Consider the following 26,838-nt stretch of genomic DNA (forward strand, 5'->3'; position numbering starts at 1 on the left):
AGTGTAAACCTTATAAGTGAACCCCTGCTTCCGTTCAAGAGAATGAGGAATTTTCTCATTCTTGTAGCGATTCACGGCATCGTTTAGGTGGAATTTAATCTACCAATAAGTACAGTTCATGAGACGCATCACCATGGACGTCAAAATGCAAGTGCTCAGTAACCGTAAACTCAGGAAAGATATAAATAAAACCCGGGTAGCGGCCACTTACCAAATTAACTAGCAAGTCTCATTTCGACAAACATGCCAAACGGTTGGCTCTAACCGACAAGGGTCTTCGAGGCGAGACTCCCGGTTCCCGCTGGAAGACTTAGTCTCGTCTCGAGGAAGACCGCGTCAATCACGACCAGTACATATCCTATGTCACAATCAGGTGTTTTCTCTTTCCCTCTCTCTATGACCGTCGTGCCGCCCCTCTCATAAAACAACCCACGCCCTTCACTGCAATATCCGTTGTTCGCCTCGCGTGCTTGCTTTTTCTAATCTCGTCACGATGTTCATCGCTCTGACTGCCTTGGCAGGGTCGCTCGTCCTCTACATCATTTGCACAAGCATCTACTACATCACATTCCACCCATTGGCTAGTATCCCCGGTCCCAAGATCTGCGGTATCACGAGGATTCCTTACTGGCTCGTGGCATTCAGAGGCGAAGATGTACGGTGGATGAAAACTTTACATGACAAATATGGACCTGTTGTTCGCTTTGGCCCGACGGACGTAAGCTATGCTGCCACTCAGGCGTGGAATGACATTCACGGGCCAAAAGACTCTGAGAAGGCGCAGGAGTTTTCTGTTCAGCCAGTCAACGGTAAGCCAGTCGAGCTCACCACCATCCTTCCAGTTCTGGTCATTGATAAAATTCGACAGGAGTTCCAAGCATGCTTACAACTGACGTTGAGAACCACACACGTATGCGTAGGCTCTTCTCCCCGGCATTTTCTGAGCGCGCGTTGAAGAAACAAGAGCCCCTCTTCAAGAAGTACTCGGAGCTTCTCATGTACAAGATCTCAGAAGTTGGTGATAATGGAGCCAAGCCAGTCGAAATGTGTCAGCTGCTTAACTTTACAACATTTGATGTGATGGCTGAGCTCTGCTTTGGAGATCACTTGGATCTTCTTGCCAAGAACGAGTACAGCCCTTGGGTCAGGTCAATCTTTGAGTCACTGAAGATGTTGCCAATTGCCTCCATGATCAACTACTACCCTATTCTCAACGCACTATTCACGCGATTTGAGCCCAAGTCGGTAACACAGCAGCGTGTCACCCACTGCAAGCATTCCGAGGAGCGCGTCAATCGCAGATTGGAGAATGGGTCTGATCAGCCCGATGTTTGGAACCTTGTATTGGAGGCAAAGGAGGGCAAGGGAATTACTGTCAAGGAAATGCACTCTAACGCAGAGTTGTTTATGCTCGCTGGGTCTGAGACCACGGGTAAGTTTAAATTTCCATATTGGACGGGACAGGGTTGGCACTGACATGCTACAGCTACACTTTTGAGCGGTTGTCTCTATTATCTGCTCAGCTGCCCCGACAAGATGGACATCCTACTCAAAGAAATCCGGAGCAAGTTCGACAAAGTAGACGACATCACATTCGAACGTCTCGCTGAGCTTAAGTATATGAACGTCTGTATAAAGGAGGCTCTACGCATCTACCCTCCGGTCCCCATCGGCAGCCCTCGCGTGGTTTCTCCTGGTGGTCAGCAAATCCTCGGCAAATACATCCCAGCTGAGACACGCGTGTCGGTTCATCACTGGTCTACATATCGATCCGAGTCCAACTTTAAAGATGCTGACAAATTTGTGCCTGAGAGATGGCTCAAGACGGAGGCTAGATATGCTGGGGATGCCCTTGAAGCTCACCAGCCGTTTGGATTTGGGCCTCGAAACTGTCTTGGTCAGAACATGGCGATGCATGAGATGAGACTCATCCTGACAACGCTTGTGTTCAGCTTTGACTTTGAACTATGTGAGGAGAGTAAGAATTGGGCAGATCAGAAGTCTTTTGCATTGTGGATCAAGAATCCTCTGATGATTCGCGCCACACCAGTCACTACACACGCCAGACTTAATATTTAGATTTGGAAGAACCAATGCATGTTCACGTGGACTGGTAATACTTTCCATTGTGGTATGATCCAAGATTGAGACTTGATCTCGTGATGTTAACCCGGCAACTACATTGGATCCAGACGTGAATCGTATTATAAGTTTTGTCTAAAACTCAATATCATCACAATATGATATGATATGTTCGTGGCTAGACCTGGACTGGACGTTATGTAGGACAGAGATAAGATGCTACTTCGAGTCGTCCAGCCATCAACATAATGGCGTGAGTTGATACATGTCAAAAAGAGATTCGCTAAGAAGGATAGATCGCCTGTGTAAGGTATTGACTATTCATCCAATAGTGCCATTCCATCCTGTTGAGAATTGTCAATTGGGTTTAATGGCATCCCCAGCCCCTCCGGAGTTGTGACAGATCTCCGATCACGTGAAAGAAATGCCGGAGGACGGAAGCCAAGTCTAGTCCGCATCGCCACGCTAACTCCGGACGCGGAGGATGTCAACTATGGTCTTTGCATTTGCTACATATCGATATGTGTCTATAATTATATTACAGTTAGCCAGGATGAGGTCTCAGATAGTATTATTACAGCTAAAACCGAGTTTCTTCTTCCAAACAAATGGTTATACAGTGACACAAAGCGCATGTACATCTGCTAACGTTCCGATCCCGTGTGGAGCCCGGGACTACTCCCGTGCTTCCAGCATCGGGACACTTACCGAAATATCTCCCTTCTGTCTGAACGTATATAAAGCCAGGTCTGTTTATCTCTACACTACTTTTAACCTTCTGGTTTCTGCATTATCCCATTCACAAACAAAGTCCCACCAAGTCAACATGTCTGGAAACCCCGTACCTCTCACCGTCATCAAGGGCGCTGGCTTTGAGCACATCCCTCTGCCAAACGGCGTCAACGCCACTACAGCCGACTTCCACAGCATCCGCACAAAGACCGACTCCCCCGCTCACATCACCTCTGGTTTCTACAAGATTGAGGCCGGCCCTGCCCGTCCTGCGCAGTACAACTTTGAAGAGTCAAAGTATGTTCTGAGCGGTCAAGTCGATGTTCTGGTATGCTTGTTTCTCTATCTAGATTCATTTCACAAAATACTAACAGTGCTCAGGACGAGGCCACTGGTATCACCCATCACCTCACCGCTGGTGACTTTGCCTTCTTCCACGTCGGCTCCAAGGTCCAGTTCTCTACCAAGTCTCAGGGTTTTGCTTTCTACGTCGTCACTCGACCTGTTCGTGATGCCCACCCTAACTTGAAGGGTCGGGAGGAGGAGACCAAGTCGCGCTTGTAAGGGTTTTATCGCAAAAGGAATAATGGGAAAACGGTTTTACGATACCCGTCTGCTATGATCAATAGACGGTAATAGATAAGAACAATTCATTCATCAATTCATCTCGCACTTGCCCCAGTATTACTAAGAGTCTCACTCTCAGATGACACCCACTTGGTTCCATGGATCAATACTCGCCGAAGCCACTTTGTTGTTGGGAGTAGATAATGTCTCTGACTAACGCCGGGTCAGTTCAAATGCATATCCTATGGGACTTACTCACGATGGAAGTCATCACTTGCACTTCACTGGGTGTTGAGCAGCGAAACAGACGAAACGGGTACAGTGACTAGTATGTGTTGATGCATTGCTGCGCAGTTCATCTTCCCACATTCTCTGTCAATAGGCCTCTTCATGGACTATTTATTCCCCTTAGGTATTTGTCCTTGCTTCCAGTCTTATTACCAAACTTCATCGCAAATCAACCACCCAAGTAAAACAAGAGATCATCACCAGTTCCACCTCGTATTACACTCTTGAACATGTCTCATTGCATTGGATACACATAATTTCTCAATATGTACGAGATCACGGACTACCGTAAGCTTACTCCGGTACTCGATACGATCTATGGTGAGAGAAAGGTGGAGTGGGACATCAGGGGTCAATCGCTCGTCATGGTAAGCGAGTCTCAAGACCTAGTGAGGTTGAGAGACAAGCTTCGCATGGTTGGAGTGACTCCTACATGGGAGGAATATTGTTACAATGTGCTCGACTAGTATGCGGACGGAAATATATATATATATTTGCAGACAAGACCTTTAGCCCATTTTTGACATCATCCATCGCCGTCACCTTTAAGTTTTGGCCATTCTGCTTCTTAATACTAACAATCTTACATAAAAAAGTAGACCAACGCATCGTGGAACTAGATGCTGCATGTCCAATCGCATGAGGATGGATTGCAAAGTCGTCGGTTGATGTATGCCCATTTTGTTTGAGCTGCTGTTGTCGCAACTCATTTATGCTCTGCACCCTAAAACAATCTGCCTCTTATTGTTGCATTTGAAGTCAGAATAACTTAATACTATTCACAAGTGTGGTGAGGTAAAGTGGGAACGACGGAACACCACGCGATATCTTCAGTCTTTGCAAGCTCTCCAATGGTAATAAATAGAACATCCCTGATTAAAAACTATCATCATTTTTGTGGCCATTGGTATGTTTCTAACTGTGTTTGTAACCATAACAATCTTGGCGCCAAATCTCGCAACGGTACTACCTCACCTACTTTCTCACTTAGTATAGTGGCATATTCATTACCCATGTTTTGTACGGGTGGGACAATAATAACAAAAGTATACTGTCTCTCGACCTGCTTCCGAGTGATTAGAGGAGTCAGTGCCGAGCAGTTTGGAATCCATCCTCGTATCAGTACTACCCCAGAAACTCAAGAATAGAATGCTTAGTAGTACATGATGAGAGAAAGTGAAGTGTCGTGGTCGCAATGGTTGGTTCCATTGCCAAGAGTTTTAATCCCGGATAAAATGTGCATTATATGTGCAATGGCAGACACAAGCATGCACGGATATGTCAAGTGATATGCAGTTGGTTAGTTGTTGTCACACAGCAAGCGTTGTGGATTTTGCGGTGCGGTGCGGTACTTGTTGGCTTGAGTGTCAGTCTGACATGCAATCAATTCTTAAAAGACAAGGATCCTCACTCAGTTCATATGTTAAAAAGCTTTTTCGGTCTCTATGTACCTCGGCTCGGCATCTTTTGACACGAACTACTATTATTCCTATTCTCAAGATACAATTTGCCCGTCGCAAATAGGCTCAACCTGTCGCACAAATCCGCAGATCCCTGACTATATCAGTGGGGTTCCATGTTTCGTGGCAGCTTTTGACAAGCTAACCCCCGTCCAATCCCACTTCGAATGGGCTGGTCTGGTCGCTTAACCACCTCTTCCGAGTGGTTTTCGACGGTTTTTGCTTGTGTCGCGTTGACAACTAAAGATTGTGCAGTGCGACGCTACTGTTCCATGTCCGAATCAGACCATCATCATAACATGTGAGGGTTTAATGTCAGGGTTGGGTTTTACGATACATAATAAAGAGGCTTTCGGACCCTGGCCAATCACTCCCTGTTTTCTTTTCTTTTTTCTTCTTTTTTTTTTCCGCATTGTTCGTCGGTTTCTGCATAGTTATCGCTACTATCAATATGCCTGCCAGCAGCCCCAAGAGTCAGAAGTCGGCGCCTCGATCGCCGACTAGCTCAAGAAGTGTTCCCAATGCTACGCAGACAATTGAGGTCGACACTGTAGTTGGAGAAGATGAGGAGGACGAGGTTGATCCAGGTCTTGGAGCCGATGCTGAAAGCTCCACTGCTTCTATCACCTCGAGCATTCTCCACTATCGCACCATCAACGGCAGAACCTACCACAGCGAAAGAGGAAATGCGGCTTACTGGTAGATATCTTATTTACTAATAGCAATTCCTGTATTAATGATATTGATAGGGGTTCAAACGATGAACGCCAGAGCGAGGCCATGGACATTGCGTAGGTTCCATCAGCGGACATTTGCCTTATCGACTCAGGATCTGACAACTACTCTAGGCATCACATGTTCACCCTTGCGCAAGACGGCGAGTTGCATTTAGCCCCCCTGGACAAAGACATTCAGAAAGTCCTGGATATTGGCTGTGGAACTGGAATTTGGGCCATGTAAGCGATACGGAAATACCTACAATGACCGTATCTAACTGAATAGCGACTTTGCCGACAAATTCCCTGGTTGCGAGGTCATCGGAACCGATATCTCCCCTATCCAGCCTTCCTGGGTACCGCCAAACTTGAAGTTCGAAATCGAGGACTGTAACCAAGACTGGACTTTCCCTCCCGATAGCTTCGACTATGTTCACATACGCTATCTAGTTGGATGTATTCCTGACTGGAACCAGGTAAGTACTCACTACTCTTCGCACGCTTTTTTAGTAAGATATTGACTGGAACAAGTTACTTGAACAAGCCTACAAGGTCCTCAAGCCTGGTGGCTGGGTTGAGACCTACGAAGCCTCACCTACTATTGAAAGCGACGATGACAGCGTGAAGCTAGACTCTGCTATGGGTCAGTGGGGACCTACCTTCATCAAGGCATCCAAGGTCATTGGTAACACCTTTACTGTTATTGCCGACGACCTTCAGAAAAAAGCTGTTGAGAATGCTGGTTTTACTGATATCAACCAATGGAATTCCAAGGTAAGTCCCGTCCATTCGCAACTACAACATTGCTTGTCCAAGCTAACGTTCTATCTCTCAGCTTCCCCTGAACCCGTTCCCCAAAGACCCTCATCTGAAAGAGATTGGCCAATTTGGAGAGCTCTTTAGCACACAGGACACCGAAGGACTTGTCAATTTCGTGGCCAACACCTTGGGTTGGTCCCCTCAAGAAGTACACGTCTACATCGCTCAGTTCCGAAAGGAGATTCGCGACAGAAAGAACCATCACCCTTGGATCAAGTTGAAGACTGTTTGGGCACAAAAGCCAATGTCGGGTTGATGGAATATCTAAGAGTAGCTGTAGCGCCTAGGGTCAATATATACCGATATGGTTCAGATTTCTGCATTTACAAAGTGTAATCTTATTCACTTTCCTAGACAAGTGAGACTCTGATGAACTCTAGGGTTCTTTGGAGTGATGCCAGATGTTCACTTATGTTTGCAACAGATGATTGCGGTCTTTCTTATTAGCTGCTTTCCATCAGGAGTTGCCAGCCTTGACGAATCTACTCTATATAACTGTACTGAAGTAGAGGGTGATATGGCCAACATCAATCGAGCCCATAAACTTCATGTTTCCATTTCTCTCATCAAAAAAATCAAGATGTTCAAGACAGATAATTCCGGGGTTTTACGTGTCATCGATAATGCTGGAATCGTCAACCTCGAAGCGCTTATTGCTGACCTCGAAAAGACTCATGGCCAAGGTAAAGTATCATTCATCCACAAAGGGTCAGCTGTCATTACTACCATAGAGACAGAGGCTCTTGCGGAGCTTGAGGCAGTCTTCGAAGATATGGGATTCATGGTATCCACGGAGCCGAGGAGTTAAGCTACTTCACATAACGTATCGGTCCAACACTAGTAACTTACCTCAATGCCTCATTGTCAAGTCAAGAAATTAAACATCAAAACGCATATACACACCACCAAAAGTAACGTTTCAATAGTTTATGAGCTTGATTGAGGATCATTAAAAGTATAAATTAAGTACAATGAAGTTTAAGAATGCCTAATACTATTTCATTTCATCCCCTAAGATTTTTTACTGTTTACTCGTCGCAACGGACAAGGTAGACGTCATCCACCATCAGGTTGAAGGCGTCAGGGTTGTTGTTGCAGCTAAGCTCAAACGAGAGGTCGCTCGACGCGGCATCGGGAGCAACCTGGAAGACACGGTTGCGGAATCCGTCACGAGCCTCGGATTCCGAGAAGGGATCAAAGGTCTCAACCTCGGCAGAGTCGAAGGTGACCTTGACTGTGCACTCGTTGTCGGGGAGACTGGCATCGCTATCGACGTAGTAGGCGTAGCTGAGGTAGTAGTTCTCACCAACTTCGAGGTCACTGATGGTCTGGCTGAAAGAGCCAGTGGCGGGTCCGATGAATCCAACACCGTAGGAACCGATGGTGTATGCCTTGGGACCATGTCCCTTATCATCAACAGCAGTAGCACTTCCAGAGAAGGTCCAGTCGGCAGCACCGTTGTCAAAGTCACCGTTGGCAACGGAGTTGCTAGTGCTGAGACACTTTGTGCGGGCAGGCTCAGCGCGGGCAACAAAGGCTTGGGTGGGCTCAGAAGAAGAGGTAGAGGTGGTCTCATCGGGTGTGCCAGAGCTAGTAGCTGAGGCCTCGGTGGTTGTAGGAGCGGAGGAAGACTCGGTACCAGCAGCCGTAGTGGTGGTAATAAGAGACTCACTGACAGAGGCATCGGTGGTAGTGGCGGACTCGCTTGCAACTGAGGCATCAGTGGTAGTAGCAGAGTCGCTTGTAGTGGCAGTGGCGGTGGCAGTGACAGACTCGCTAACGGTGTCGGAAGCTGACTCAGTGCTGGCGGCGGCCGAGGTGGACTCAGTACCAGCAGCTGCAGTGGTGGTGGTAATGACAGACTCGGTTCCGGCAGTGGCAGTGGTAGTAGCAGCGGTGGACTCACTAACAGGAGCGGAAGTAGACTCAGTATCAACTGGGGCAGTGGTAGTGGTAGCAGAGCCATCACCAACGGTAGCAGACGTAGACTCAGCTCCGGCAGTAGTAGTGGTAGCGACAGACTCGCTGGCGGAAGCAGAAGTTGACTCGTTGTCAGCAGGTACAGTGGTAGAGCCGGTACCAGCAGCGGCAGTTGTAGTGGTGGCAGCCTCATCAACAGGGGCTGTAGTTGACTCAGAGCCGGCGGCAGCAGCAGTAGTAGTGGCAGCGTCATCGACAGCAGCGGAGGAAGACTCAGAGACAGCGGCGGAGGCAGACTCAGTACCAGCAGCAGTAGTAGACTCAGAACCAGTAGCGACAGTAGTGGACTCGTTATCGGCACCAGCAGTGGTAGTAGTAATAGCCTCGTCAACAGCGGCGGTTGTAGACCCAGAACCAGTAGCGGCAGTGGTAGACGCACTATCAACAGAAACAGTAGTAGACTCGCTATCAGCAGCGGCAGTGGTAGACTCGCTACCAGCGGGCTCAGTGGTAGAGTCGGTACCAGCGGCGGCAGTAGTGGTGGTGACGGCCTCGTAAAACAGGGGCTGTAGTTGACTCAGATTCGGATGCAGCAGCAGTAGTAGTAGTGGCAGCGTCATCGACAGCGGTGGAGGAAGACTCAGAGACAGCGGCGGAGGCAGACTCAGTACCAGCAGCAGAAGTAGACTCATAGCCGGCAGCGGCTGTGGTGGTAGTGGCAGCGTCGCTAACAGCGGCGGTAGTAGACTCAGAACCAGCGGCAGAAGAAGACTCAATGCCGACGGCAGAGGTAGACTCGGAGGCGGAGGCGGAGGCAGAGTCAGTACCAGCAGCAGAAGTAGACTCAGAGCCGGCAGCGGCAGTGGTGGTAGTGGCAGCCTCGCTAACAGCAGCCGAAGAAGACTCAGAGCCGGCTGCGGCGGTGGTAGTGGTAGCAGACTCATCAACAGCGACAGAGGAAGACTCAGAACCAGCGGCAGAAGATGATTCAATGCCGGCGGCAGAGGTAGACTCGGAGGCGGCGGCGGAGGCAGAGTCAGTACCGGCGGCAGTAGTAGTAGTAACGGCCTCGTCAACAACAGGAGCAGAGGTAGACTGGCTAGACTCGTTCTCAGAGGCAGCGGTGGTGGTAGGAACAGAGGTGGCCTCCGTCTGCTCAGATGCTGGTGCACTGGACTGAGTGCCCTGGGAAGAAGCAGTCTGGGTCTCGGCAAAGTCACTGCTGGCAGTGGTCACGTCAGAGCCAGAGCCCTGGGTAGCAGAGGTAGGCTGAGAGCCAGATCCTTGAGTCTCAGTGGTAGCATCAGACCCCTGAGAAACAGTGGTGGGCTGGGAGCCGGAACCCTGGGTCTCGGTAGTGGCGTCAGACTCGGAGGCTTGAGTAGCACTAGTGGGCTGAGAGCCAGAACCCTGAGTCTCGCTAGTAACGTCGGAGCCTTGAGAAACAGTGGTAGGCTGGGAGCCAGAGCCTTCGGACTGGGTAGTGGCGTCAGAGCCAGAGCCCTGAGTGACAGATGTAGGCTGAGAGCCCTGGGTCTGGGTAGTAGCATCACCATCATTTCCAGCGGCGCTAGTGGTGGCCGAAGAGCCTCCATCAGCAACAGAAGTAGATTGGGAGCCGCTGCCCTGAGTGGGCTGAGACGTCTCCTCGCCGTCTTGGGAAGCAGTGGTTGGCTTGATAGCACCAGTCTCGGTAGACTCTGAGTTGCCCTGGGTAGTAGCGTCACTCTGATCAGCAGAGGTAGGCTGAGCAGAGTTGTTGCCGTTGCCACCATTTCCGGCAGCGGAAGTGGTAGTAGCAGCAGCAGGCTGAGTAGTGGGAGGAAGCTGGGTGCCGGCAGTGGTAGCAGGAGAGTTGGTAGGCTCACGAATCTGGCCATCACCAAAGTCAAGTCTGTAGTTGTCAATGTTCTCAGGAGTGACCTGGTTGGACATGAAGACGGAGTCAATGAGAACAGAGGCAGAATCTCCGTTGGCACAGGTGGTCTTGAAGTTCAGCTCACCCTGGGAGGCAGGAACGGTGGTGGAGGTGAGAACCTGGATGTAGCTGTCGCTAGCATCGTTGGCAAAGATGGCAGTGTTGAAAAATCGAAGACTACCGATATAGGCCTCAAGGGTACAGTCATTGTTCCTGGTAGGGGCTGTAGCAATACGGTACCAGAACTGGACGGTGTACTTGGTGCGAGTGTCGAGGCCGGAGAGGTCTTGGCCAAGAGTAGCGACATCACCAGCATCCTGACGCTTGCGAGTAGGGCCAGTGGACTTGGCAGTGAGCTGAGCACAAGAAGTATCTCGGCTTCCATCTTTGGTGAAACCGTCCTGTCCGTTAGGCTTAACGTCGCCCACCTTGTTGAAGGCGGAGAGGTCAGTCATGCCGCCACCTGTGCATGAGTTCTCGATGGGCTTGTTGGTCGGAGGATCAGGTAGGGTAGTGGCATCAGCACCAGCAGTAGTCTCGGTTGCATCCAAGGTAGCTGTGGGATCCAAGGTAGCTGAGGCATCCAAGGTAGCCGAGGTACCCAAGGTAGCTGTGGGATTGAGGGTAGCTGAGGTATCCACGGTAGATGCGGCATCTGTGGTGGTAGGACGAGGCTTGCAGGGACCTGCAGTAGCCAGGTCAGCGGCCGAAAGGGCCAAAGCCGCAAAGGCAACGAAAGAGCGCATAGTGAGCGGAACTTTGGATAAAACCAAAAGAAGAGAGGGAGAAACGAATGAGTGGCTGACCGAGTTGGGCGGTTGAGGGTGAGGTAAAAGACTTTAGAATTACAGCTCAAGCCATTCTTTTTGTAGTTTGATGAAGTATCTATCATGATTTGTTTTTCTTCTCTTACCCCTATCGTTGCTCTGTTTGCGTGGTGTTGTGGAAACCAGAGGCGTTCGATAGTGTGCTATGGCGGTGCAAGCCAACTCCTTTGAGGGTGTTCAGCCAGCGCCTCTTCGGCCGGTTTGTAGGGCTATTGACAGTCCTAGTGTTTCGGTACCTGACTTATCGATGAGTAATATGGACCTTTAATTTGACATCAGCATGTCACCAGTAAGCGTATTGTGATGAGAAGTGCAGGAGGCAGTGTTTGTATGGCTGGGGTCTATAAAAAGCAAATCGAGCATAGCGATTGTCGAGACATAGTATCAGAGACGAGTTTCTTGATATGTATAAAAGATGTGGAGTGCTTTATCGCAGGGATTTTCGGCAGTCAGAGAGATCTGCAATATCTATGCTTTCCCCGTTGTCTCGGTAGAATTGTCCTTTGACAAGTTCACGTGGCATGCGAAGACTCGTGTATCTCATCGCCACGATTCAAGGCTGAATAAAGATGACCAATTTGCTTTTCTATTCGCTGTGCGTCCTTGTCTCGTAATTTCAACCTGCATGGTTAGCAAAACAGTGACATCTCGGTCGGCGGTCTCGAACAGAATCGGCCACCCACACTATTTGATAGTGTCAACGGTAGTGTCTTGTTGTGCTCAACTCCCGAGTTCCTGGTACAAGCTAACCAAATCGGTATGGCCGGAGATATGGAAGAAAAGGGACAATCGTTACTTACATGACTAGCGACTGGACCCTGAATTGTGCATGAATGATCGATAAAGAGAAATGCTTGCACAATTGTTCACTGAAGCGTTGTGCGTGTTGTTGTCTCCTTTCCTCTGCCATTGTCTCCTCCAGCAAAAAGAACACTGATGAAATTGGCAAAAATACATAACCAGCTAATTATCGACCACGCCAGGATTCGAACCTGGAATCTCTAGAGAGTTCAGTTGCTGGACACCGAAATCTAGCGCCTTAGCCATTAGGCCACGCGGCCGGAACTATTGATGATTGGCTCGCTTCTAGAACATGTCTTGTTCTTGCATCGCGATTTTCTCGCGTCTCTTAGTCTAGGGTAACAGTTGATTAAGACATGAATAGACTGGTTAGGTAGTCTATTTATTGTGTTGTTTTATGAGGGGTATTCACATTAATATTCTATGATCTAACTGTATATATCTGTTTCTTTTGCCTTTCCTTATTTAATACTGTTATTTTCTGCATGACTTGTGTTTGTGAGTTGCTTGGGCTGCTCTTGTGTGTTTAAATGCTACGTCCTTTCTTATTAACTTGACCCAATCCTAGGTGATAACTGCTCACTTGTCTATTTACGTCAATTCATCTCGTATCAAAACCGGAAGAACTCCAACAAACTACAAGTCTCTTGCCAAACATAGATATAATCGACAATCGGCGTTATATTCACCTCGTCGTTATGCCGTTTGCCGATTCCACCTCCGAAAGACCGACACTCAGCCGAATCGGTCCCGCTCACTCGGACGAGACCTTCGGACTCCGATCGGCCAGATCCGTCACCTGCTGAGCAAGTCATCATCATCTTGCCGAATAGCCTCCCTTGGTATGGTCATATTAGCCATGAAAACACTGGCCAACTACTATAAATACCAAAGTTCCTGCCATTATACACGAAGGAATACTACAGACTACTCTGATATCACAGTCTCACTCAAATAAACATCAACAATGTCCCGCGTCGCTTCACTATCACGACGTCATCTTTCCCATTCCCTCACGCGACACCAACCAGTATCCAAAAGATACTTCTCCGCCACAATGGCACAGGCCAACAAGGATACGTGGTCCGCAGACCAATACTCCAAGTTTCTCAAAGATCGCACAAGACCTTCGATAGATCTCTTGGCGCACGTGCCCAACCTCTCGCCAAAGCGCGTCGTGGATATCGGCTGTGGACCCGGTAACTCAACCGCCGTGTTGGTAGATCAATATCCCAATGCAAAGATCTCGGGCTTTGATACGTCCCCTGACATGATCAGGAAGGCCAAGGAAACTTTGCCAAACGTGGACTTTGAGGTTGCCGACCTCCAATCCTTCAAGCCCGACGTTCCTGTTGATGTGCTCTTTTCCAATGCCGTGTTTCAGTGGCTACCCAATGGGAAGCGCATCGAGATTGTTACACGGCTTATGGATCATCTCACGCCAGGCGGAAGTCTCGCGTTCCAGATTCCCTACAACCTTAACGAGCCCAGCCACGCTTCGATGCGCGAAGTGGCTGACATGCCCAACAAACCCTGGTCCGAGACGCTCAAGCGCGCCAACATTTCCCGTGACCAATTCCCTTCACCAACCGAGATCTGGGATGGCCTCAAGCCTCTCTGCGCAGATCTTGACATCTGGCAGACGACATACATGCACGTGATGGAGAACCATGAAGGTATTGTCGAATGGGTCAAGGGTACGGGTCTTCGTCCTTATGTGGACCCGCTTGACGAGAACGCGAAGAAAGAATACATTGAGACATACCTGGGAAAGCTGAAGAAGGCTTACAAGGCGCAAAATGATGGAAAGGTGCTTTTGCCGTTCCCTAGATTATTTGTTGTTGCGACAAAGGCATAAACACAAATGTGTCGAGTGAACAATCACATAGCAAAAATAAAGAACAACCTGTTAAACTGTAATACGATTGAGGATGCTCATATAATCTGCGTGAATCGAAAAGTTCGATCGTCCTGTGTGTCGTTGTGAAACATCGCGTTGTTGCTGTTGAGTGATAAATCCTTTTAAGCATCATATCCATCTACCGAAGCATCATGAAATTCCTGCACGTGGAACATCCGGAGTTTGTCATCCTTCCCCGGTGCCCTTAACCATCGCCAAGCATTATAACAACAAGAGATACTGAGATCGCATGGCAGAACGAGAAGAGAGCAGCCCTGCTCTTGAGGCACATGGCTCCGATGAAGGACCTCCATCCAAAAGGCAGCGTGGTTTCATCGCGAGACAGGTAACAATCTCAATGAAAATTGTTCAACTCAATCTGACTGTATCGCGTAGGCATGTGAATACTGTCGTCAAAAGAAGACAAGGTGTGATGAAGATTTCCCATGTGGACTATGCAAGTCTCTCGGACTTCAGTGCAAATTTACCCAGCGAAAAGCAACGCGGTACGTTTGTCCGCCCACTCCGAGAATGGAGTAGCAACATACTAACATCAGCAGAAACGAGGCTTCACTGGGAATGATCGTCAACATCCTTCGTCGCATCGAGGGTAAGATTGACGATGGCAAAAAGTCAGACTCTTCCAATCCTCCAGAAGCAGCTCGCATCCTCTCTACAGCTCTTCGTCCCTTCAACCCGAAATCCCCAGCCAACTCAAGTGAAGTCCTTGGCGTACCTTCATTCTTGCTTCAACGCCGCGACACAGTCGTTGAATCGCCCTCTGCAACGACAAGCGATCCTAAGCCAGCAATATCCTTCAGTGCGCATCAAGTTCTCTTCTGGCCCGCTATACAAGCTGCACTTCCTGAATCCGTGAAATTGATGTGTCAGATGAACGGCGCAGTGTATTCGACGCGCATAGAAGCTGCGAGGCCGAAACTACCTCATGCGACGTCAGTGGACATGTCTTCTGACTGGCTCTCAAAATTAAGTATCGCGACGCTAAAGGAGTTGTCTGATGTTTATTTCGCAACGTTCAATCTTGCGACGCCTATCTTGGACCAGAAGACCTATTTCCAGCGCACGCTGGGTGTAGCCATTGATGGAAACTTTGGTATCTGTATCGAAACCTGTATCGTCCTTGTGGTTATGGCGCTGGGACTGATGGGACAAAGGGCTATGCGTGAAGCAGGTTTTGTACCCACGCCTGCGTCCAGCCCCTACCCTGATTTTGGCACTGGACAGGACGAAGAAATACCCGGACTGGACTTTTTCAATGAAGCGAGAAAGAGGTTTGGCTTTTTGATGTGTGAACAGGACCTACAGGCGTGTCAGTTCTATCTTTTGTCAGGGTGTGTTGATTCGAGCCGGCCTCAAACCACATGTTAACGAATAGTAGGCTGTTTTATGCAGAGGCTCTACGACCAGTGGACTGGTGGGCAATGTTGACCAAGGCGAGTGCATGCAGTGCATACTTTTGGAACAAGTACTACAGACATCTGGGTCAGAAATGAGAACATAGCTAACCTTGATAGTCTATCGAGAGACCGAGACGAGTGGATGCTCGACATGCAATCCCGCCTCTTCTGGATAACAAGCATGTTTGAAGCCGTTCTCTCTCAAGAACTGAATCTCCCACCTAGCAACTGCCTTCAACTGGAAGAGCATATAGCTCTCCCCAAGTTCATTTCTGCACAGGATATTGCTTCCTTTGGTTCGTTTCGCTACCCTGGCGACGACCCGTTTTTCCACTATCATTTTCTGTCGCAACTTGCGCATCGCCTTATTTTGACGAGAGCACGGAACAGTCTCTTTCACTTTAGTAAGTCCATGGTATAAGATATAGAGGTCATATGCTTACAAAGTTAGATCCAACGGCCGATTATCCGCCCGAACCTGTCGAGGATGAACTCATTCGTCAGTTGGAACAGTGGAGAGAAAGATTGCCGCCTATGCTACAGTTCGACCCAAAGTCACCTTTGACGCTTGCTGAGTCTCCTTCTGATGCACTTGTAACGGCTTGGCTGCATGCTCGATACTTCGTCGCGAGATATCACATCGGCCGACCACTATTGTAAGAATTATTCCGTGTAGATATGTATACACGCTAACTTGATAAGACATCGCGCTTTAGAAAGACCATCTTCCCTGACCGAAGGCCATCTTCGAAAATGTCGCGATGCCATAAACGCGGTATTATCATGGTCTTCCGTCATCCAAGTCACTGACTCTATGAGAAGTTGCAATCCTCTCAAGTTTTTCGTTTGCTGCCAGTGAGATCTCCCCTCTCTGCTCCATGGCATCTTTGCTTATCATGTATAGAATATTCGGCCAGATTTGCGTCGTGTTCGCACTCAGCGTATCACCGTATCCTTACATTCGTGACATCGCGTCTGACGTGGATAAGAGGTGGACCACCTTTGCTTTGGGGTATCTCGAAGCATGCTCATTCTATAGTCCAGCTATTGAGCAGGATTTCAAAATCGCCAAAATTCTCTGCGAGGACATAGGGAAAAATTGAAAACATTCCGATGTTACTACGGAGTTGCGAAGGAGTTTAGGCCATGACAGACGTCCCAACACTTAATATGTGCCTTGAAGAACGTTGTATCAAAAACTAGCAGTATGATATCTAATTTACGTCATCATCATTTTAATTTTTGCTCATCCGGTTTTGTCGCCTCTTTGGCATTGAGTCCGAAGACCCACGGGTTCTGATACGTAGCGCCTCTGATGACGCGATGACTTCCCCAGTACGAGTGCCGAAGTTCCATATTCTGCTATATATACAGATAAATTAAGATTGAACTGCTCTTAAGCCATGCAAACCGATACAATCCCACTATTCTGTTCGAATCATTAAATTCTGCAAGATGACCCAAGACGCCCTCGCTTTCCAGTGTGCTGTTGTCACTGGCGGAGGAGGTGGTATCGGCCGCGCATTGGCCGAGTATCTCATCTCCAAGGGCAAAAAGGTTCTCATCGCTGGTCGAACGGAGTCGAACCTCCAGTCAACAGTCAAGGAAATTGGTGCTGCAGGTTACTACGTTCTTGACACGGGCAAAACATCCGATGTTCCCGCTTTCGTTAAGAAAATCACCAGCGAACACCCAGAGCTCGACTGTCTGATCAACAACGCTGGCGTCCAGCGACCCATTGAGGTCCTCAAGAATGACGATTTCCTTGAAAAGGCTGACCAGGAAATCGACATCAACATCCGTGGACCAATGCATCTGGCTCTCAATCTCATCCCTCACTTCAAAGAGAAACCCAACGCCCTGATCATGAACGTCTCAAGTGTGCTGGGATTCATCCCCTTCTCCATCATCAACCCGGTGTACAACGGCACCAAGGCCTGGCTTCACTTCTGGTCTATGAATCTCCGAACGCAGCTTAAGGATACTAATATCCGCGTCGTTGAGCTCGCGCCGCCCATGGTGGCCACTGACTTGCACCGGGAGCGTGAGAACCCCGACGATAACAAGAAAGAGTACTCACCTCAAACATTGACAGTGAAGGAGTTTATGGATGAGATCACGCCCAAGTTCGAGAGAGGTGATGAAACAATCAGTGCCGGCATGGGAGCAGGCGCGATCGACAAGTGGTTTGAGACGTTTGGAGAGAGATATGAAGGGGCCGAGAAGGGGTACAAGAAATAGACAATGTACTGGGATGAACAGGGAGAATGGGAGAATGTAGGTAGTGTGGATAATGGGATGTTCATCGCAGATATACTGCTGCTGGAGCTGGTGGAATCATGAGTCAATTATTTAATAATGCTTCAGAAGCATATTTCCTCCACCGTATTTCATCGTAGTAGCATGTGACAAGTTGTTCTTTAAGTGAGATAGCTTTTATTTGTATTTAAAATATGTTGAATTCGCAATAACTTCTTCCTTTCTCGTGGGTATCGTCATGTAATGTGGTCAAATGAGACGTTGAACTGGAGAAAAAGATCAGTAACGATAATGGAAAGACATGGAAAAAGAGATAGTCACCTTAGTGGCTGCGTCTGTATTAAGCCAATCTCTGCTCACCAGGCACATGGGCTCCAGCTTCCCTTACTGCATCGTCTTCAGTCCTTCCGTTCCCATACGTTGTTGTTTCACCAGGTAGAATCGTACCAGGTTCCCTGCTAAGACCCTCATTCGGTCTCTCACTCTCTCTGTGCCCAACATGCGCTGGAGGCTCGACACCCTTGTGCTCCCACTCGCGACGCGCAAGCATGTTGTCAACGCCTTTCATATCCTGCTTTCCCTTCTCGGCGATGATCTTGTTGTCGGTCTCTTTGCCGAGTGTCTTGGGGTGGTTGGGATCCGTATCGAAGGCTTGGTCAGTGGCACTGAGGACTTCGCCTCGGAGGGCGTCGCCAGCTCCACGAATGCCTTTGAGGCCAGACTTGACGTCGTCGACGAGTTTAGACATTGTATAATGGGTTGATTTGTGAGATCTTGACTTGTGTGTATGTGGTGTTCACTTGGGCTTGGCTGAGGTTGACTTTATATCTTGCCGTAGCTTGATTGACGTGTGGAAAGTGTCGTCTTGGATGACGTAGTTGAGACGGTGACGTAGGACTACGTGGGACTCTAGCTAAAATTAAAGCAAAACCTGATTTCACAATTCAGAAGGACATGCAATTCTATGAGCATCACAAGTCGCGAGCTTTTTCTCTGTATGTTCCGTGGTTTCGTGCAATGGCCCATTTGCGTGTCGAGAATTGGTACCCATGCATATGAGTTTGAAGGCTCAGAAGTAGTTGAGGAACGATCGTCTCATTTGACACCACATTTCGGATGTTTTACGATAAAGAGCAACTCGTAAAACTAAGCTTTTAGTTAGGAGAATATATGAAACTCTTTAACGGAGTTAGAAAGCTTAATTGTGCTGCTCATGCTGGCGGTATAGCATCATCACGCGACCAAAGTGAGAACACCCGACAGGCTGGACCAGGTATAGCCATGTTTTTACATAATTATTTGCGCCTCACCTCGGTTCTGTTCATGTCTAACCCTATATTAATTTTGTGGCTTGCTTCAGTACCTGGCTTGGAGGCTGTTACGAGGTTCTGAAACTGAAAAGATGTCTGAATGATGTTTCAAAACACGACCCCAATTTCAATATCACCAACTACTAATACAAATTCTCCGATACTTAAACCTTTAAACTCACTGCAACGTTGAACCACAACATCAGCATTCACTTCTTCCCATCACATACTTTCAACAACACGTTTCTACACCTTCGAGCCGGTCTCACCACTATTTTCACAATGAAGTTCTTCACCATCGCCTTCATCTCGCTCATTTCCGTGGCCTCAGCTGCCCCCACTCCTGTTGTACGCGGCCCAGGAGGACGCCTTGTGCAACCCGGCGCAACATGCAGTGATGTACAGGGCGTTAGCATTTGCCAAGATGGATTCGGAAACACATTGTAAGTTGCTCCCATGATATAGGTGTACGTTCATCAACTAATTATGATGGTAGCCGAGAGGACGATCCTTTCACATCACGATAAAAGAGTGGACAAGGGTGGAAATATTAAACAAACTTCAAAAAATGCAGGTTCATTTTAATATACAAGAGCATATACAATAATAATACCTATTTTTATATGCAACACAAGTCTTCCATTGAGAATCTCTCCATGCTTCAAGAACCCTTAACGCTAGACTAGGCGTTGCGTGCAGGTGACATCTGTATAGCCTCGTTTCCAGAGATGATAAGCTGTGAGTTACCAAAAGTGCTTCTAGATTTCATGATCGTTGGCCCATAGAAACTGTGTGATACGTGGGATAAAAAGTCACGCTCTAATCATGAGAATTGACGAGTCCTTGTTTAACATGGGCGTTGGTGTAGTCATGCTGTCCAGAGCAACTTTTGCCGATAAAGCAAGAATAAGCAGCAAATAATACAGAATGGGAAAGGAAATATTATTCTCAAAGAAGAGGAAGTGAACTATCATCCATCTCTTTCTAAGTTAAAGGATATAAAATTTGAGGGATCTCTGGAACCTTGTTGAACAATATTACCCCACAGAGCTATTGACACTGGAAATGGAAATTTAGCAGGCTCTGCTAAATGAACAATTGGCCAATTGCATGCTAAGAAATTTTTGAAGTAATCGTATACTGGTTTAACCTGGGTACTTTGAACATCCAATAGCTTGCTATTGGTCCAGGTAGTTGCAAAAGAGCTGGGCAAACTCGAATGTTGCTTGAGACGAATTCGCCCATATACGACAAGTCATCGAATGGTTGAGGATTTTATGTTGCTTTGAAAGTAGCTATTGCTTCTTCAAGTTAAAATCAAGTACCTCACAGGACAATTGGCTGCGGAGCGCACGGGTAGCCGCCATATTCAGTACAAGAAGCAGTCGAAACCCAATCAATCGGATCCATATGAGGTCAAAGCATAACAATGCATGAGAATATGATGTAAGAATGTGAATCTTGACCCATTGATCATATTCAGGCTGAGGCCAGTCGACGTGGCAGCTGGTGGTACAATGGCACAATGAGGCCATCCCCACCAAGTCAGGCCGCGTCACAGGATTCTCAGCGCCTGACATGGATTAAGCCTGCAACAACATCGCGAATCATTCGCCAATCGAAACAAATCGAACAAGATACAAGATTCTTGGGAAAATTGACTTCCCCAGAGGCCCGCTCCGAAGCAGAACGCGGAGACTATTGGACCAGTAATGCGAGGCACTGTTTTATCCACGTAGCTGTGCATACATATACATGCATATCGGGCACTGCACGCCTCACTTTCTGGCCAAGGTCTGTGTTATAAACTCTCAATATTTCCAATGTACCAACAATAATCACATCAAAGCTCTCCGCAGCTCAGGCAATTCTAGCCATGTCTGCACAAACTGGTAGCGAGGACTTGTTTCCCGCTTTGGAATCTCTATCAAGAGTAATTGCACCTCATTTCAAGAGCATCATCTTTATTGCCCTCGTATTTAACCAAACGCCGATTTTCCCCGATGTACAAAGCCTGATCATATCTCAATTGTCCAATCCTCTTGTCCTTATCGTTGCACTATACTTCGGCGCCATCTGGTTATTGCCAAATGGCCAAGAGAACAGTGATAGCACTTGGTCTTCGCTGCTAGGGCCGTTCTATGCTCTAAAAACCGTATCTACCAGCGTTGGGACATATCTCAAAGGTAGGACAGATAAATCATCCAAAGGCCCTTCAATTGCTGACCTTTGACCATCCAGTTGGCTCTGTGCTCGCTCTGGCTTACCATCTGTCCGTATACTATGACGTCTCCCTTCCTTTCGAGCCATTAGAACAATACCTGTTTATCGCCATCTCCGCTGTCATATCAATCTTTGCGTACCTTTTTGCCCCCATCAGTAAGATCTATGGGCCTCTTCGTTTCTGCTACCTTGAGCATGCCCAAACATACTGGCTTCTTCTCAACTGGTGGTCCCTCACAGCCGTTCTGCCTTTCTTCTCACCAGCACTACTTCCCATTGTCATTTTCGGTCTCATTAGCGTGACTGTCGGTACATGGGTACACATGTACTCTTCCTACCGCGAAAAGGTCCGCACCATCACATGGACCGTCTCCGAAAATGCCGCTAGAGCCAAGGCAGCTGCCGATGAAGCCCGCGACTATGGTATCATGGCACGCAAGTATGAAGAGCAGATGATCAATGCTGCCGGTGAGGCACGCCGTGATGCGGTACAGGCCAATACTGTTAAAATTTCTGACTTTTACGACTGCGCTGCTCGAGCTTGGGCTGCTCTTGGAGAAGCTACGGCCCCAGCTGAGGATGCTATCATCAAAGCACGAAGAGTCATCGATTCAGCCGTCGCTTGCGAAGTCGCTGAGAAGCCGGATGATAAGAAGAAGGCTGAAAATGAACGACTATCCACTTATCTCAGACAATCCGCCGAGAACGCCCACGATAGAGCGAGGGAAATGGTAGGCTTCCTTCGAGCGGCACAAGCTTCAGTCAGAGGATCGGAAAATGCGGCACGACAAGATGCAGCAGCGCGCCACGCCGCCGAGTACACCGCCGAGATGGCCTCTAACACCGCAAAGTCCCTGAGCGATACCGTCGCTGGGATTCAGGATGCTGAGCGCAGGGCATCCTGGGCTGGTGGCGCGGCTTCGCGAAGGGCCGAAGAGGCAGTCTCGATGGCTACTAATGGAGAGATTGAAGAGGCCAAGAAGGCTGTTGCTGCTTCCGAAGCTGCTTACCAAGTGGCGGAGGAGTCGGCCAAGGTGGTTCGCGAGGGTATGGATGTTGCCCAGAGAGTGATGCAGGAGTGGCTTCAGAGTAGCAGGAAGGGTCTGTAGATGGTCTTTGCTCCCAATCAGTTACAAATGGTAAGGGATGGATGTTTGTTTAATCAGCAAATAGACTTCCTCTTTTTAAGTTCTTATTCTTACTACTGCGCAACATGGATCATGGTACCAAGTTGACTTTAGTAATCATGTGATGAAATAAGTTGAGCAATGTCTGATATGCAGTGGCGCATATTGTTCTATCTCAAATAAGAAGGACAATTGTAGAGTTTAACGATAGTTACAAGAGAAATTGCCGATAACTAAGTTATGTCCTGAGAATCAAGCCACCTTCTAGGGTTTGTTTCAGTGTCGACGTCGACCGGATAACATATTCGGTCAGACGAAAAAGGAATGTGTATAATGGCTAGGACTGATCTTTGCTATATGTAATTTTGAAGACGGGAACTTTTGATATCGACGTCGCCCTCAAAAAGATTACATGTGAGTATCAATTCTGCGAGGAATAGGGTCAGGCTGGGCCGCAGCCCTGCATTTTGCCTATCCATCGGGAAAATCACTCGTTGCCGATTGGTATTTCGGTTCATGAGCCGAATGTGGTTACAGTTATGGAGAAATTCTTCCGATGACGTGGAGTAATTCCGTCATGTTAATGGGGATTTTATTGTAGACTGATGTTGAACGATCGAGGCATTTGTTCGAGACAGTGTCATGGGCCTACGTGAAAAGGGCCGATCTCGTTTAAAATTGACAACATTCTTGATGCCAATACGATTAATATTTACACTTTATCATGTGAGGAGAAGTTGAAGGCCTGATCCTAGAGTCTCATGACGCTAAACATAATCTATCCTACTATAGGTAATTCAGTTTGTGCCGTAGTCGTACAGATCCTCAAACCCTGTCCCTTGCCATCCTAACTACTTTTCTGAGAATTATCAACAATGAGATAACCGATTTAATCGGATCTTATCGATCTGTCTTAGTTCCATGCGAGGAACCTTTCTTACAGCGTCCATCCATGGCACTCAGGAATACAGTAACCGAATCTAGTGGAGGTTGAAGTGCTTAAGCATACTGCTTCTCGCACCCTTTTCATGCAATTCCGTTTCTGAGCTTAACCTCTTCAAACACAAAGCTTCATCCTGCTTTGTGTTGATTGGCAAGCCAAGCGCTTCTAATGCACTCCCGTCGGGAAATCAACGGTGAGCTCGGACACCATGTTCCCTGTTTCTCAACACCACAATTATCTTTAGTTCATCAACCTGAGACGGTGTTCGGGCCATTCACCGGCCAGGGACCGAAATCGTTTGACGCACTAGGTCTGATAGATGCTAACGTGACGTTAACGATCGTCATGTAAAAGGGCTTGTTTCTTGTATATTCTTGTTTCTCATATACATCGATATCGAGAGTATTTGTTGGCGTGATTACCCACACTTTTCACTAAACATCATCACCTTTCAACCCCAAAATGTCTACTACCAGCAGTACCATCCCAAAATTCCATGTTGAAAGGGCATCGGGTGGTTCAAGAGTTCCGCACAACAACTACAGATGGCGTGTCGAACAAGACATCTCAGATATTTTCGCCGCCCTCGACGAGCTGAGCTTGGATCTCGATCCATTGCATAACAACAACCCAACAAAAGAATGCTACTACACAAGCAAGCCACTCCCACCTCTACCAGCTTTACCAAGCTCAACATGCTTTGACTCGACAAAAAGCGACACCTCTTCAACTTCTTCGGCTTCCTTTATCTTCGCCTCTGGACAAGCATACAAACAAATAAAGGCCTACGATAAGAGTCTCAGACCACAAGACGTTGTTCGAGAGACGGTGCAACAAAAAGTCCATAGCTGGCTCTCCCAACTTCCTTTCCGACCAGAAATCGCCGAATGTTATCGAAGGCAGACTATGCACAGTTGGCAGAAATGGCCTACAAAACACAAGCGGAATCAGAAATCGGAACCTCCTATCATTATCAATAGCCCGCGAATGTCAGAAGACACCACCATCGCAGCGACAGACGACGGCGAAACACAAAACGGCGAGAGGGACAGCCATGAAGCTTTCAGAAAACCTCATATTGGACACGATCGACGAAGGTCTCTTGATAGCTATCATTCAGCATTGTTACACATGGAGAAGCCGTTTGCTAACTACACCTCCAAATTCTGCCCGACGCTGCGACGAAAGTATCCTAGAGGCTTGGAAGATGAGGCTCGCTTGGGAATAGGAGTTGCGTTCGTGACAGCAAAATTTGAGGCCTGATACGCCTAGCTCGGTTGTGCACTCCAATGCATATGTTGAGCGGCATTGATCGCACGGATACTTCATTTTTCTCACATCAACGAGACACGTCTTATGTTTTTTTAGGTAGATTTTCAATGATATCTTGTTTCGGGGCCATCGTCGTGGATAAGAGCACTGTTGTTTCTGTTAGATACCCAGTCATGCTGCAAACCGCTACATCCATTATAAATCTGATACACGACTCGCGACCGGAAAATTCTATTTGGAAAGTTTTGGCGCTGGAATTAACTTGGGCCACGAGGTCCGAGCGATCATCGATCGAGAATTAGAGCCCTGGCATGACCCCTGACAAGAAACGGTGAGTGGCATGGCTGATCATGCATTTTGCAGAATGTCATGAACTTCATGATGCTGCTTACGTTTGGCGAGCAAAATGTCCAATAAAAGTCATAAAATCACCAATCTTGTGGATCTTGTTGATAATTACTATTTAATAATGTCTTGGCAAATGAAGAAAAATATTTTATGATTCTGTTGCGTGGTGGCATTTAAAAGAGTCGCGCTGTCACTCACAACTTGGCAATGCAGAGACACCCTTTTGTCAAGTCAAGTACGTACTTGATGATAGCTTCCCGTAATATCATTGCCGATCACATGGAACTGAGACTTGCTCGTCTACCAATCCCCCGTCAGGCCTCACTCCCTCCAGAAGAAGACTACATCACTCGATAAGCAACTCCGCCAAGCCAAGTCAAACATGCACGTATATGTACACAGCGCCAACCCCTGGCTCGACCAACACATTGAGACATGCATCAAACGACATGTAAAAGACGCCATATGCTACGAGGACTGCTCCAGCATCCCGCATGATGCCGAAGCAGTGTTTCAGTTCCTTAATGGCTGGGAGCTCAACCATCACTTTGCTGTGTTGAATAGGGCCAAACACGGTCTACTCAACGCGTATCCCAACAGCGATGCGCTTGCAAGAAAGGACCACATGGCTACTGTTGTAGATTACTGGGTTACCAAGAGGCCAGACAGCATCCTCAAGGGACACAGTCCTGCTACTGTCAAGTTGTCGCTGGACTATAGCGAGTATGTGGAGGATGCGTTGGCGGCGGCCGATGACTTGACTTTGATGTACTCTTTGGAGGACAATGAAACTAAGGATGCCTCAGAGCGAGATTGGTGGATCTTGAAGCCTGCTATGATTGATTGTGGTCATGGAATTCGAATATTCAGCACAATTGACGAGCTGGCTAATAACCTTGAGCTCGCTGCTGATATCTCAGAGGAGGACGAGGATACAGAAGAGGAAGCAGAGGTTGAAGTTGAAGCCATCAAGTCTAAAGATGAAAGTGACTCGGACTCGGATGGCTTCCACCCCAGCCTCTCAACACCAGGTCTCAACTCGTTGGACGCTCTGATCACCGCAAGTGGTAAACTCTCCATCAATGCGTTAGAGAGTGAAACCATGAGCGACGCAGAAAAGATACAAAATATTGTTATTGGCGAGAATGAAAGGATCCCATCGGCTCTCTTGAGAGAGTTTGTCGCTCAGCAGTACATCGTTTCCATCCCCCCGGTCGACGGTCGCAAATGGCATGTCCGTGCATACGTTCTTTCAGTTGGCCGACTCAAAGTACACGTTTTCGACGAGATGCTCGCCCTACTAGCCCTCGACGACTATGAGCCGCCGTGGAAGAACCCCAGTCTCAAGTCTTCTCTTACCAACACTGCACTACAGGATGAAGAGGAGTTTATGAGCAGAGAGTCAATGCGAGATTTCTGGAAGATGGATGATGATTTGCTACCTGGCGATTGGAAGAAGAATGTCTTTGACCAAGCATGCCAAATTTCGGGCGAACTCTTGCGCGCGGCTGCTCATACCATGGCGGACAAGTTCACGCCGTTGGATAAGTGCTATGAACTCTTTGCGATCGACTTTCTGGTCGATACCAAGGGAACGGCGTGGTTGCTGGAGGTCAACGAGACACCGGCGTTCTACGAACAGGGTTACGCAGGGGAGTTGGCACAGAGACTGATGGAGTCGGTGATTTGTGTGACGTTGGAGCATATGGGGAGGGCTGACTTGAGTGATGAAAACAACGCAAATGCTAGAGGGCGCATGGTAGAGGTTTTAGATGCGAGCAACGAGTTGGCCAAGAGTAACATTACTGAGATTTTGCCAGGGGCGATTTAACACTCTCACGATGGTGTTCAAGGGTGCGATGAAGGCTTGTTTCGCGACTAGGAAAAAAGTACTGTATTTTATTTCTT

The 26,838-nt window shown here is 47.9% G+C and overlaps 14 protein-coding genes and 1 non-coding gene across 15 annotated transcripts; 11 read left to right on the forward strand and 4 right to left on the reverse strand.

The window, feature by feature from the left end:
* Positions 1-472: 472 nt before the first annotated feature.
* On the forward strand, positions 473-2,079 carry FGSG_03191 (uncharacterized protein; the record flags this gene model as incomplete). The annotated part of the gene is made up of 3 exons (XM_011324267.1): positions 473-809; positions 869-1,432; positions 1,487-2,079. Exons 1-3 carry the CDS (start codon positions 494-496, stop codon positions 2,077-2,079), a joined length of 1,473 nt encoding a protein of 490 aa, XP_011322569.1. The 5' UTR covers positions 473-493.
* An 829-nt stretch (positions 2,080-2,908) lies between these two features.
* Positions 2,909-3,378, forward strand: FGSG_03190 (uncharacterized protein; the record flags this gene model as incomplete). Its single annotated transcript, XM_011324268.1, has 2 exons — positions 2,909-3,142; positions 3,196-3,378. The coding sequence occupies 2 exons, from the start codon at positions 2,909-2,911 to the stop codon at positions 3,376-3,378; spliced, it is 417 nt and encodes a 138-aa protein (XP_011322570.1).
* A 445-nt stretch (positions 3,379-3,823) lies between these two features.
* On the forward strand, positions 3,824-4,169 carry FGSG_12491 (uncharacterized protein). Its single transcript, XM_011324269.1, has one exon. The coding sequence runs from the start codon at positions 3,936-3,938 to the stop codon at positions 4,134-4,136; it is 201 nt and encodes a 66-aa protein (XP_011322571.1). The 5' UTR covers positions 3,824-3,935; the 3' UTR covers positions 4,137-4,169.
* Positions 4,170-5,580: 1,411 nt separating this feature from the next.
* On the forward strand, positions 5,581-6,920 carry FGSG_03189 (uncharacterized protein; the record flags this gene model as incomplete). Its single annotated transcript, XM_011324270.1, has 6 exons — positions 5,581-5,828; positions 5,879-5,920; positions 5,978-6,085; positions 6,132-6,321; positions 6,377-6,619; positions 6,681-6,920. The coding sequence occupies 6 exons, from the start codon at positions 5,581-5,583 to the stop codon at positions 6,918-6,920; spliced, it is 1,071 nt and encodes a 356-aa protein (XP_011322572.1).
* Positions 6,921-7,692: 772 nt separating this feature from the next.
* Positions 7,693-9,528, reverse strand: FGSG_12492 (uncharacterized protein; the record flags this gene model as incomplete). Its single annotated transcript, XM_011324271.1, has 1 exon — positions 7,693-9,528. One exon carries the CDS (start codon positions 9,526-9,528, stop codon positions 7,693-7,695), a length of 1,836 nt encoding a protein of 611 aa, XP_011322573.1.
* A 288-nt stretch (positions 9,529-9,816) lies between these two features.
* Positions 9,817-10,957, reverse strand: FGSG_12493 (uncharacterized protein; the record flags this gene model as incomplete). Its single annotated transcript, XM_011324272.1, has 2 exons — positions 9,817-9,853; positions 9,894-10,957. 2 exons carry the CDS (start codon positions 10,955-10,957, stop codon positions 9,817-9,819), a joined length of 1,101 nt encoding a protein of 366 aa, XP_011322574.1.
* Positions 10,958-11,744: 787 nt separating this feature from the next.
* On the forward strand, positions 11,745-12,133 carry FGSG_12494 (uncharacterized protein; the record flags this gene model as incomplete). Its single annotated transcript, XM_011324273.1, has 2 exons — positions 11,745-11,924; positions 11,963-12,133. The coding sequence occupies 2 exons, from the start codon at positions 11,745-11,747 to the stop codon at positions 12,131-12,133; spliced, it is 351 nt and encodes a 116-aa protein (XP_011322575.1).
* A 167-nt stretch (positions 12,134-12,300) lies between these two features.
* FGSG_20618 lies at positions 12,301-12,390 on the reverse strand. The gene has a single exon. It is a non-coding gene; the product is annotated as a tRNA-Arg (tRNA).
* A 679-nt stretch (positions 12,391-13,069) lies between these two features.
* FGSG_12495 (trans-aconitate 2-methyltransferase) lies at positions 13,070-13,988 on the forward strand (the record flags this gene model as incomplete). Its single annotated transcript, XM_011324274.1, has 1 exon — positions 13,070-13,988. The coding sequence occupies exon 1, from the start codon at positions 13,188-13,190 to the stop codon at positions 13,986-13,988; it is 801 nt and encodes a 266-aa protein (XP_011322576.1). The 5' UTR covers positions 13,070-13,187.
* A 299-nt stretch (positions 13,989-14,287) lies between these two features.
* On the forward strand, positions 14,288-16,218 carry FGSG_12496 (uncharacterized protein). Its single transcript, XM_011324275.1, has 6 exons — positions 14,288-14,376; positions 14,493-14,536; positions 14,797-15,382; positions 15,459-15,516; positions 15,854-16,042; positions 16,125-16,218. Exons 1-5 carry the CDS (start codon positions 14,321-14,323, stop codon positions 15,854-15,856), a joined length of 747 nt encoding a protein of 248 aa, XP_011322577.1. The 5' UTR covers positions 14,288-14,320; the 3' UTR covers positions 15,857-16,042; positions 16,125-16,218.
* A 685-nt stretch (positions 16,219-16,903) lies between these two features.
* On the forward strand, positions 16,904-17,689 carry FGSG_03186 (uncharacterized protein; the record flags this gene model as incomplete). The annotated part of the gene is made up of 1 exon (XM_011324276.1): positions 16,904-17,689. One exon carries the CDS (start codon positions 16,904-16,906, stop codon positions 17,687-17,689), a length of 786 nt encoding a protein of 261 aa, XP_011322578.1.
* A 358-nt stretch (positions 17,690-18,047) lies between these two features.
* Positions 18,048-18,455, reverse strand: FGSG_03185 (uncharacterized protein; the record flags this gene model as incomplete). Its single annotated transcript, XM_011324277.1, has 1 exon — positions 18,048-18,455. The coding sequence occupies one exon, from the start codon at positions 18,453-18,455 to the stop codon at positions 18,048-18,050; it is 408 nt and encodes a 135-aa protein (XP_011322579.1).
* A 3,108-nt stretch (positions 18,456-21,563) lies between these two features.
* FGSG_03184 (uncharacterized protein) lies at positions 21,564-22,349 on the forward strand (the record flags this gene model as incomplete). The annotated part of the gene is made up of 1 exon (XM_011324278.1): positions 21,564-22,349. The coding sequence occupies one exon, from the start codon at positions 21,564-21,566 to the stop codon at positions 22,347-22,349; it is 786 nt and encodes a 261-aa protein (XP_011322580.1).
* Positions 22,350-23,772: 1,423 nt separating this feature from the next.
* On the forward strand, positions 23,773-24,573 carry FGSG_03183 (uncharacterized protein; the record flags this gene model as incomplete). The annotated part of the gene is made up of 1 exon (XM_011324279.1): positions 23,773-24,573. One exon carries the CDS (start codon positions 23,773-23,775, stop codon positions 24,571-24,573), a length of 801 nt encoding a protein of 266 aa, XP_011322581.1.
* A 739-nt stretch (positions 24,574-25,312) lies between these two features.
* On the forward strand, positions 25,313-26,761 carry FGSG_03182 (uncharacterized protein; the record flags this gene model as incomplete). The annotated part of the gene is made up of 1 exon (XM_011324280.1): positions 25,313-26,761. One exon carries the CDS (start codon positions 25,313-25,315, stop codon positions 26,759-26,761), a length of 1,449 nt encoding a protein of 482 aa, XP_011322582.1.
* Between the last annotated feature and the right edge of the window lie 77 nt (positions 26,762-26,838).

This window comes from Fusarium graminearum, chromosome 2, assembly GCF_000240135.3.
Source record: "Fusarium graminearum PH-1 chromosome 2, whole genome shotgun sequence".
Taxonomy (NCBI): domain Eukaryota; kingdom Fungi; phylum Ascomycota; class Sordariomycetes; order Hypocreales; family Nectriaceae; genus Fusarium; species Fusarium graminearum.